At 39.0% G+C, this 12,436-nt stretch overlaps 1 protein-coding gene across 1 annotated transcript in view; it reads left to right on the top strand.

The window, feature by feature from the left end:
- The window catches only part of CDH2 (cadherin 2), a 399,869-nt gene that overhangs the window by 288,416 nt on the left and 99,017 nt on the right, over positions 1-12,436 (top strand). The window contains exon 3 of the mRNA XM_082259211.1: positions 11,897-12,123. Coding sequence (XP_082115337.1) covers positions 11,897-12,123 — 227 coding nt within the window. The remainder of the gene's footprint in view (positions 1-11,896; positions 12,124-12,436) is intronic.

Raw genomic sequence — 12,436 nt, 5'->3', positions numbered from 1 at the left:
ACCAAGCCTATTTCTGACACATGTTGTTTACAAGTTAAAATCAGTATTTTATACTAGAAAATTACTTAGAACCCCCAAACATCATATGTGTGTGTATATATATATATATATATATATATATATATATATACATATATATATATATATATATTTTTAGCAAAGACTCTGGAGAATAAAATGGCGGTCGTTGCAATACAAGGGTAAATATGAAAACATCTGGGGTACATGTTTAGTTAGTCCTGAAACTTGATTACCCCATGTGGGTTGTTTGTGAAAAACTGCGGAAAAAAAATGCTTTATACATGTAGGGCAGTAGTTCATCAAAAAATATATTGCTGACAAACTGAAAAAGACATTGTATAATACTATTTGAGGTCCATTCTTGAGTTTGCCATATGACAAATAATAGTAAAATGCATGACACATTTAGACACACAGAAATTGTGGAAATCAAAACTTTAAAATGAAGTCCAAATTACATATCAACACAATTATTTTAATTAGTAATTTGAGACTTTATCTGGAAACGTTTTGGAGCATTAGTGGCCATTAAGAGGTTTCTGATAATTTGCAAAAAATTCCCTTTGCACTTAAAGCACTTAAAGCATCATGTAAGTTAAAGAGAATACAGTACTGTATATGATATATATGATAGTGCTGAATGGAAGAGGTCATGTGATCTCTTGTGATCAGCACTACTTAACCTACAGAAAGGGAAATAGGATTATTAAAAAAAAAAAGAAAAGAAGACAAGGCTTTGTGGGTTTTTTTTTTTTTTTTCTCTTTCTGTAGGGTTACTAAGGTGCAAAGATTTTTGTACAGGTTTTCATAGGTGCTGAAAGACTGATGTACTCTCAGAAACCTTTGAGAGTTTATATTAGTAGTAGCATTTTTTAAATTATAGAACCTTGCATCCGAGAATATCCAGTAAACATGGAATACAATTTATATGAAAGAGCAATTCGATTCACAAATAATTTTAAAAGTATGCCTTAAAGGTGTGTGTGTGTGTGCATGCGTGAGCTTAAAAAGCCGTATATATCTATCATTTATAATGTTTCTATTATTCAAAAATAGCTGCTAATGTGGGGAAATAGATTTTGCGTATTATGTGTATTTCTTTCACAATAATCCTCTTTATTTAAAGTATAACTAAAGGCAAAACTTTTTTTTTTTTTAGCTTTAGAGGGATTAGAACACCGGCCAGTTTTTATTGCTGTCTTTGCCCCCGTTAGGGAGAGTCACCCTCTCCATTTGTCCTGTTTACCATTATCATTGAAAGTGAAAGTTGAAGAAAATCCCAAATTTTGGGTTGCCCCCAGAAAAGTAATAGATGGGAAAACGTTCAATGGGAACACTAGTTCTGGTGAATTCAAGGTCCCCAAGGGATTCCCTTAATTTCCAGGGATTTCCTCTCACTTCCTGTTTGGCTATGGGACAGGAAGTGAAGGGCGATCACCACAATATGACACAGATGGCAAAAAAAAATCTGACAGGGGTTTTTAACCCTCCATTGGTCTATCCAAAATGAAAAAAAAATTGCCTAAAGTTTTACTTTAGGATTTCATTTTGTTTTTTTCTTAAGGGGCAATTTGAGTAGCAGTGTTTAATCCATATAAGCAATGCTCCCACTTTCAAAAAGGTTGATTTGTGATAGTCAGGCAAGGATTGGGGCATGTGCACCTTCCGCTGGTTACTTCTAACTATTATTTCATAAACATTTCCAACTTGTTATATATTATAACTTTGCCATTTCAGCTCACAATTAAAATATGACTGACCAATGGACACCAAAAAGTTTTAGGTCCTATTCACATGATAAGATTAGGTCCCCCTGTTGGTTTTTCAAACAGACCTGTGGGTCTGCTGACTGCTGACATCCGCCTCCCCATAGGGTAGAATGGGTGGCCTGATCAGGTCCACCTGAAAACCGACAGGCAGACCTTATTGGGCCACCCATTCTACTATTGGGGAGGCGGATGTCAGCAGACATGTGTCCGCTGACACCTGCCTGGCATCTGATCCAACACGATCCGCTGAAAATAGATGGATGGCAATATGTTCACCATCTGTCCAGCGGGTCGGATCGGATGAGAATGGATGAAAATAGGCAAGCTGTCTGTTTTCATCTGATCTCCCCATAAAGGAGAGTGGGACTCTGACAGTTTTGTCACTGCACAGTGAGCGGAAACGGACCTGTCATCCGCCTGCTCAGCGGGGATTAACAGAGCCATCCACACTGAGCAAGCAAAGTCCTTGAAAACTGACCTGCCCCGTGTGAAAGGGGCCTAAGGAATAATAAAAATTTGTTTAGCTCTCTGTTACAAAATTACATATTCTGAACTGTTTCTTGATATCTTATCACTGTTACTTGAAGCTACTTTTTAACCTAGTTGTGAAATAAACTATTTGAGGGCAGTAACTAAACCTCACACACAGCAATTTGCCACCTACCTTTAACTTTGGACAATGCACAGAATTCTACCATATTTCTTTACACTATATTTCCTTTGTTCTGACAGCAATCTTCAGATAAATGCAGCCCCGACTGAGTGAGCTGTTTTTCATTATCCATTTCTATTATTTTAATCTATAATGTTGAACTTTTTCTTTAGATGACACATAGAACATTTAATAACGGAAGACAATACAGGCAGTAATTTAGCTAGTATGGCAGCAAAATAAGCAAGGCCATCAAACATCTCTATATGAAGGTTATTGTATAAAGGAAAATATTACATTGATAGAAGAAGTGGCACTCTGTCATAATAGTCTTTATTGTTAAAAACCATTCAGTTTTGCTGTTGCACTTTTAATTTTTATTAGTCCTAGAACAAGGAATAATTGTGTGTGCTTCAAGCATGGGGTTGGTGAACTTGAAATATATTTTAAAAGGAGTTTATACAAATTTATGTATTCAGGGCTACTGCCTAATCACTTGCCCCTTGTTTACCAAAATAATTTTTTGGAGTTCACCTCTACTATCCTATAATAATTAGTGCTTGCATGTTTTAGGGATATTGGAGATATTGTACAGCAGTGTTTCCTTAGTGTGGGCACACAGTTTGAGTGGTATCAGGAACAAGGAAATCAAGAATTGTGTTAGCTGTGAGTTAACCTGGGGTCTATAGCCCCCTAAGTGGTCCACGGATGAATTTCAGGGGGTTAGGGGAGTAAAGATTTAAAAAAATACCATTTACATTCATTATACAGCTTTCCCCATTGTCCCAGCCAATGTTGTCCCAATAAAAGAAATTAAAGGAATCGCACCCTACCACTGCCTATAGTGCCAACCACTAAGTGTCTCCTGACTTGTTGTTGGCCCATTTTTACAATTTAAATTTGTATCATAGTTCTCTGCACAACTGCCATCTTGTGCCACTCCATATTAGCAAATGCTTGTTCTCATTTTCTAGCAGTAGTAATAGTAGCAAATTTGAGCAGGATTAAAATCGGTTTATTTCATTTGCACAAGATGATTGTATTTCATTTTTATAATTAGTGGCAATTACTTTTTGCATGAAAAGGAGCAAATTTTTTGTTAAGGCTGTTTACTTCATTTAAACTTTGTGTATGTCATATATGTATGAGGCAATCAAATTTCTATAAAATATAGTACATATATTCATTGCATGCAAATTTGTGCTAATGTGAATATTTCTGGGAAGGGGGGTCCATAGCTTTCATTATATTCTTAAAGGGATTTGGGACTCAAAAGAGGGTTAAGAAGTGTGTACCCTCACATGTTTTGTAACAGAGCCAGGCCATGTATCAGTGGTGTCACATGAGAAGAAGGGAAGTCACATGCTTCATAACACCAAGAATAGCCTGTAAGTTGTTGCAGGAAAACAAAGGAAAGGTTAGTATATTCAGGACCAGGCATTAAAACAACATTGCTACTTTGCCCCGAACGACCTCTCAGCTTCTATCTCCAGGCTTTCCTTACTACAACTAGCAATAAGAATTAGACCTGATATACAGTTACACTGTCTAGTCTGCCCAGGCCTAGCAAGTCACTCTTGTCTTAGAGCCGGTTCACATTAGCGTGACTTGTCAGGCGACTTGTCAGCCTGACAAGTCGCGCTCCCTCGCGGTCCATTGACCGCTACAGGACCCGTTCTAATAGGAGCGACATAAGTCGCTCCGACTTAGAAAAAGGGTCCTGTACTATTTCGGGGCGACCTCGGAGCGACTTGCATAGACTTCCATTATGTGAAGTCCCTGTGCAATGTAATGCACAAGTCGCCCCCGAAGTAGTAAGGAGTCGTGTCGCGCTAATGTGAACCGGCTCTTACAAATGTTTAACTTGGAAGCTTAAAGGATGAGTCCACCCTAAAACTAAAATCCCTGCATCTATAGACCTTCTCGATCTAACTCTAACCTATCTATCCCTATCAAGAAGAAATCTGTATACACACCTTTTTTGAAGCTGATCCGACCCGATCTCCAGCGGGGGAAGCTCTGCAGAGGACACAGCCAACAACGGCTATGAAATGAATGGAAAGTGACATCACCCAAAGACTTATTATGGGGCTTCCATTGTCGGATGTGTCCTCTGCACCCCCCTCCACAGCTCAGCGTGGGATCGGGTTGGATCAGCTTAAAAAAAGGTATATATAGTGATTTATTCTTTAGGGAGCTAGATAGATTAGTGTTAGATCCTGGAGGTCTATAGATATAGGGATTTTAGTGTTAGGGTGGACTTATCCTTTAAGGTACTGTATAATAACATGAAAATGCCAGGCCATCTTCTTATCCTTATGTGTATGGCCAGTATTAAGAGAACATTCAGTATGCACAGCTGCAGCCTTTGAAAAAGGTTCCATTTCCAAATTTGACTTTCCCAATTTCCAGTATCCGCTGTATCATAATATATTACATTAAAACATTCACTGTAGAAGTAATCTTTTGTATTACGTATTGTATTTATTTTTTTGCCACAAGCTGCTCATTTCTGGCCTGAAGCTCGGCTTCCCTGGCAACCAATAGAAAAAAGACGATTGTTTCAGTATTTTGCTAATGTTTAAATATATAAACTAGTGGGTTTGTACTGATAAAGATGCATGGTCTGGAATCATAATAGTCAGCAAACACTTATAAAATATTTTGAAATACTTCCCTTGCAGCAAGGGATTTCAGGATCTGTTTTTAATGACTATGGGCCAGGAAGTTTATCTGTTTCAGTATTTCATCTTGTGCAGCATGTAACATTTGAAAGAGACTTGCATATCCCTTCTGGCTTTAGGCATTAAAGGTTAATTCATAGTATTCCATATGTTTCCTTACCCAGCTGCTGAATTTCAAAACATGCCCTTGACAAATGGGGTCATCATGTAAGGTCACATTGTTAATGGAATGGAAGTCACTAACTGCAGTGTGACACTTTAAACTGTCTCTTCTATTTTAATGTTTCCTTATGAGGATGTATCGTACATTGTACTGGATACAGATTTTTTTTCCTCTGCCGCATAAAATAAAGACAGTCACTAAGGCTCCTTATATGAGTGGAACACTTGTTTCTCTGAAATGGTTCTTTTCTCAATTATTTTCTGCAAGGGATTGCCCGAAATACACAATAGCTTGTGCGTTATGTACTAAATGATAAGTAGTGGTAATATTTTGAAGGAGGCCATTCGGGTAAGTGTCCCTTTGGTCATAAACAAGCCAGAGTTGTTTATATTGAAGTCATTTTGTGTGTTGATAATACTATTGCTCTCTCCACAACTGTTCCTAATTCCATTAAAACGTCTATTTCCTATGAGAGATCAGCTGAAATTCTTTAATACTGCAAACTTCAGCATTTCTAAAGGACACATTTATATATTAAAGTTTTAGAATCTCTTAAATACTCATCAGAGTGTATTTTACCTTCCAGGGTATGATATATTTGAGACAACAATTGGAAAACGTTTTGAATATTTTATAGGGAACAGTTTAGGTTAAATCTATTTTCAGTATGTGCACAGCCAACTAATAACATTGTGCATTACTATGTATTGCAATAGCTTCATGTACCTTTCTCTCGTAGCTACAGTTATTGCCAAAGCAATCCCTGCATGTATGGCATGTCATTAGAAGCAACCTAAAGTGATGGCCAGGTGCTAGAAATGACCAAGGCACTCTGCTCAAAGCAAGGCTAGATCTTTGCATGGCATGCTGACATGCCATATTCCATAAAATTTATATTAGGGTTCAATGTAGGAATCTATTTTACTTTAATAATGTAAAAAAAATTGGGTTTTGATCTAATACACAAACCTGGTGCACTGCCATCCCTATTCAACTCAACACAATTCATTTTGGAACTTTACATAAGGCACATCAGTAAATAAACAGGTCTTAACAAGACAGTTCAGCCATGTATCAATGTAACATTTTTCAAACACTTAAAATGATAACTGTTTATTGTACGTCACTTGAAAACCAATAAAATTATTGTATAGAAAAGTAATTGCACCAGGGTACTGAGTGCTGGGAAGGCTTCCCCTCTACCTGCTATTATTAGTATACATTTAAGCCTAGTACACACTTCAATTGGCTGAGAGCGTTGACCGGGAGACAGTCAGCAGACCTTTTTCGGTCATGCCCCTTCTGCAGTACACATGGATCGAATGTCATTTAAGGAGCGTACACATGGGCCGAATGTGGGGTGGCATCAGCCAGTCCAATAGAAACCAGCTGATGCTGCCGGACCCATGTGTACAGGGCTTTAATGACAGTCCAAAATAGTATATCACAGTAGGGGGGGGGGGTTTAAAATGATGTACAATAAGGAGTTATTATTTGTAAGTACCTGGAATAGTTTATATTAATATATGACTATACTTTCATGTTTAGACCAGTTCAGACAAAATTAATTATGTTGTGTACTTATTAATCTCTTCTGATTATAGAAATGTTAGCGCTCCTGTGAACAATTACTCTCCTACCTTAGTACAAACTGTACCCACTAAGACCAACCATACAAGGTTCGAATCTCAGCCGATTCCAGCTGAACTGACTGAGATTCGAACCATTAATGGGCAGGCTGAATCTACCAAGTTTGATCGATCAACTTGGGTATAACCAGCATGCCCTGCCAGAATCTATAGGCGTTAGCGATAATAAGCCTTTTCACGGCAGGGGCAGATTCCCCTGCCCGCCCGCCCGCCCCTGACGGGAGAAGACAATTGCTTGGGAGGAGGGATTGACCTGTTAGCACTGTCTGTGCTGATGGAGGAATTGGTGGTTGCAGGAAAGAGATTTGCACCATCTATGGCCTACCTAGGTGGGTTTTTTGCAGAACTACAAACTTCAGCTGTTTTATCAGTTTTTAGCTAAGGAGATTGCTATTTTATACAGCATTAGAAAGACTGTTTTGGGTATACAGAGGTAATTTGAAAGTGCTGGCAGGGATGAAAATAAGCTCTAAAGACAATAATTCTATTTATAAATGAGTAGAAGGGAAAAGCAAGTGAAAGATGTGACTATCGACATCATGATCCCACAGATTTCTTCTGTGCATCTGATGTCAGCTCTCGAAATTTCAGGGGGCATGATGGTTCTCACCTGCTGAAACCTTTGAATCCCCTAATGATACAGTACTGGATCTGTGTTATACACACGAATATTTTATATGTTTAGATTTTAATCTGGTTATATGTTTAATATGTCCTAACAATTTTTGTAGTGGGGCCCACTCCCAGGCCACATAGCAGCCTCATGGGCTATAGTTATGCCACTGGTCAGAATCTGATCTGAGTTCAGTTTTGTGACGGTCCAGTTAGGGTTGCCTCCAATGGTTCCTTTACCCTAGACTCCTACTCGAGATCTCCATTGTTCAGGTAAATAGAAAAGATCAGATTGTGAACTTTGCAGTTGTTTTTTTTTTTTTCATAATAAATCTACATATATATATATATATATATATATATATATATATATATATATTGTTTTATAATCTGCAGAACATTTGTAATATATTAGTACAGTGCCACGGGACATGATGGCATTTTTTTAGATTATTATATACCAATAAATTGTATATAAATGCTCTGTGGCAGCCAGCTAATTTAAATGTTTTGTATTGTTTTATTTGCCAATTGCAAAATAACTATATATTTATATTTCAATGCCTGTGGTAATCATTTAAATACAATTGATCATGCATTTTTTTTTAATGGCAGATTCTGCTAAAGCCTAGTACACACCACTGACAGCTCTGATCGGAGTTGCTGTACTAACAATTTGTTGTTAGTACAGCGATCTCTTCTGCTGAGCTATTGGGTTCTGACAGGGGGACCAGAACACTCCAGTCAGCGCTCTCAGCCATTGACTGAGAGCACTCTTAGGTAGCTGGTCAGCAGGCCTTTTTTAGGCATGAGCATTCGACAGAATTTGACAGCTTCTGTCGAACCGGCTGCCATATACGACAATCGGCCCGTGTTTACTAGGCTTTAGTCAAAGAGAAAAGGGTATATAGGGGGTGTGATTCTCGCGCTGTCCTCTGGGTGAATAAATATATGTAACCTTGATGCTGCTGGTACTATTGCTGTTAACTACACAGTGTCTGATGTGGTTTAAAGGGGGGGGGGGGAAGTACCGCGCTTCAAGATAGTGTCTTCTTCAGGGGATAACGTGAGCTTGTGACGTAACGCATAGGGCAGCACACCGAAAGTGATGTAGTGGAGGACGGGAAGGACTAGTCCCGCGGCGCACATATGCGGTTATAGCTTGATTTAAATGTGAGTGGATACATTTTGTTTTTTTTGTTGCAATAAATTGTTTGGCAATGTAACGGAACAGGGCACCCCGGACCGGGTGCCTCCGTTGAAAGATGCTCCTAGTGCTTTCCGAGGACTCCAAGCACTCCACCAGACACTGTAACCACTTCAGATTCCACAAACCGCCGCAGCTTGGTTAGGGTCTCGCAATCTCCTACCCACCCTGGACCTACGACAAGGCTCCAGGTTCCTGTGGGTGAACCTCTCTTTCCCCAGAGAGTGCAGCAGAACAAGCTCTACACAAGCTCTTAAAAGAGCTCAGTGATTCTCTAAGGGAGTATGGAGGTCCATAGCAATCCCTTGCAGCATATCCCCCAATAAGAGACAGAACTCTAGATTGAGGTTGAATGAACTCAGCACAACTTTAACCACTTAAGCCCCGGAGGATTTGGCTGCTAAAGGACCAGGGGTTTTTTTGCGATTTTTTACTGCGTGACTTTAACGGACAATTGCGCGGTCGTGCGACGCTGTACCTAAACGAATTTGACGTCCTTTTTTTCCCACAAACAGAGCTTTCTTTTGGTGGTATTTGATCACCTGTGCGATTTTTTGATCACGCGCTATAAACAAAAAAAGAGCGTAAATTTTGCAAAAATAACAATATTTTTCACATTTTTTTATATGAAATTCCCCAAAAAAAAAGTAAAAATCAAAATTTTTTAACATTTTTCGGCCAATTTGTTTTATGCTACCTATGTTTGGTAAAAAAAATCGCAAAAAGCGTATTTTGATTGGTTTGCGCAAAAGTTATCGCGTTTACTAACAAAGAGAAAGATTTTTGTCATTTTTGGTGTTTTTTTTTTTAACGCGTAATGGCGGCGATCTGCGATTTTTTTTTCAGTACTGCGACATTGCGGCGGACAGATCGGACCCTTGACTGACATTTTTGACACTTTTGGGGTTACCAGTGACATTACTGCAGTAATCAGTGCTATACATATGCACTGTTACTGCAAAAATGACACTGGCAGGGAAGGGGTTAACTTTATTGGACAGGGAGGGGTTAAGTGTGTCCTAGGGGCGTGCTTTCTACTGTGTAGGGACATTCCTATTGGTGTAAAAGCAAAGATCAACCGTTCTACATAGTAGAACGGTCAGATCTTCACTTTTACACAGGGAGAACTGACAGGCAGCTTGTTTACACAAGCTGCTCTGTCTTTCTCCCTTCACAGGAGCGATCGCAGTGTGACTGGCGGACATCGAGTCCGCCGGTCACACGCACTGACTTGCCTGTGAACGAGCCGCGGCGGGCGCGCGCCTCGGCGGGCGCGCGCCCGCCCGCGATAGGCTCGCTAGTCAGTGACAGGCGAGTGACGTACCGATACGTCACTCTGCCTGGCCGGGGCTGACCGCCGCAGTATATAGTCGTGCGGCGGTCGGCAACCGGTTAATTGAACAAGACTTATATACAGTTTTCACCCACAAAGTTACCACCCAGATGGACCTTGTTGAAGACTGAACATAATATTCACCATCCAATAGTAACAGAGTTTTACACTCTCATACAGTCTACAAAATATACAATGTGAGACAATCCCCCCTCCCCCTTAGCATCTAATCAACATTCCTATAACTTTCTCTTAAAGCAGACAGACAGGTGGGCTCATTAGCACAGTTTACAATAGGTGAATGGAAAAGGTGTCTCAGACCCTATTTTAGACAAAAGCACTTCAATGATTAGCAGCCATGCTGTCTCTACCAGTTCCTGGATGCCCATATAAGGAGTGGACTTCCTGTACCTTACAGTTTACAGGAATAAAGGTTTAGCTTCTAGGCTAGAGGCAAGACTCCATTAGCCCCATGACTTATCCGTCTTTAAATTCCAGTGACGGTGAGTCCCGTCACAGGCAATACTATACTATATCGGCCCCCTTATTTGGAGATCCGTGACACTACCAGAGAGTATATATGTGGATCCCTGTAAGGAGGAATATTAAGGAGGATTATACCACTACCCCCAGTATCCAGTAGAGTGATCCAGAGGAGGAGAGGAGAAGGGAGAGGACCCCCTGGTAGACCTTTAAGGCGTATGATCTGGGGCATGGAGGTGAGCATTTAGCACACCTAGAGGTGACCAACACCGAAGAGCACCCGTATGCACAGTATATAAGTGGAAGAAGTCACTGTAATATACAGAGGAGGAAGACTCACGCTATTATTAATTTATTTTGGGACATTTGAGCACTTTTTTACATCTAAATCGCAAATGATATGCATTTGGGCAATTTTTGTAACCATTGCAATATAGCGAGCAATTCAGTGTAATAGAGACCACCAATTACACCCTGAGCACTTTATTAGCACGTTATATCACTTTATTTATTTATATATTGATGCACCTTAAGCACCTTTGTCATTTTTTTATATATTCAATCACTATAAGCAATTTTTTGTGAATATTTGATGTATGCTTTATAATCTATAGAAGATATTTATATGAAGATATAGACATATGATTTTATATGATTGCACACAGACAGACTATTAGCACATTTAAGTTCATATAGGTAATACTTTATTATTATACTTAATCAACACATTATGAATTAATATTATCAACTATTTATTTATTTATTTATTTTAACGTACTGAGTCACTTTTGTATTACACACTATCTTGAAGCACGGTACTTCCCCCCCTTTAACCCAAAGAGAAAAGGGGTTTATTTACTAGAGCTGGATAGTGCAGAATCAGGCTCACTTCTAGAAACCAATCAGCGTCTAACCTCAGCTTGTTCAATTAAGCTTTGGCAGTAAAACCAGGAAGCTGATTGGTTTCTATGCAGAAGTGAGCTTGATTTTGCACTCTCTAGCTTTAGTAAATAAACCCCAAAGAGTCAAAGCTTCAAACTTTCAGCACAGAGGCGTGCATGTGGCTCTTGGTCCCCAATGTATAATGGTTTACATACTTAGTTGACAATCTTTAAATCCATTTGTTGTTCTAAATGTGTTTTCCAAGGCAATGATTCTTTTTACAAACATGTCATCTTTAAGCCGATCATCTTTGAGCAGATTGTAACTTTTATATTTCAGCAGAGTATATTACCTTTACCCCACCATTTATTAGGTATTTTCGTTTTTCTAGTTTTAGTGCCTTCAGTACTTATTTTTTTTTTCTTGTTTTTGTTTCTCCAGTGAGGTTTACAGATTGTGGTGAACAAAGACAGATACATTATGAGACCAGTAACCCTACAGATTTTCGGATCGATGACGATGGGGTAATATTTGCTGCAAGAACTTTTGACATTTCACCAGATCAGAGAGAGTTCATAGTGTATGGCCATGATGAGGAAACCAGACAGTTTTGGCACGCTGCTGTGAATATCACCCTGAGACCTCAACATGCACAAGACCCACAACAGGTAGGCTACAGTATGGCATCCACCTTTCACATCAGTAACCATTTATTAAATATGGGGCAGAGAGGGTTATTATTATAACCACAACATGCTGTGGTTGATTTATTAAAGGAGTGGAAAATATTTTCTTAATTAATTGAATATTCATATATCCTAATGAATAAAGTGCAAGATTAAATGCCTAATTATGTGCAAGAAAAATAAAAATACATATATTTTTATTTGCAAAGGTTCTACTTTGATCAACTTCTTACTAATGGAGACAGCCACAGATGGATTAAAATTTCGCCGGTCCCTGCTGAACAAGCCAAATTTC

This window comes from Pelophylax lessonae (assembly GCF_965119305.1).
Source record: "Pelophylax lessonae genome assembly, chromosome: 5".
Taxonomy (NCBI): Eukaryota; Metazoa; Chordata; class Amphibia; order Anura; family Ranidae; genus Pelophylax; species Pelophylax lessonae.
The sequence above is the reverse complement of the archived record's forward strand: the minus strand, read 5'-3'. Positions and strand labels throughout refer to the sequence as shown.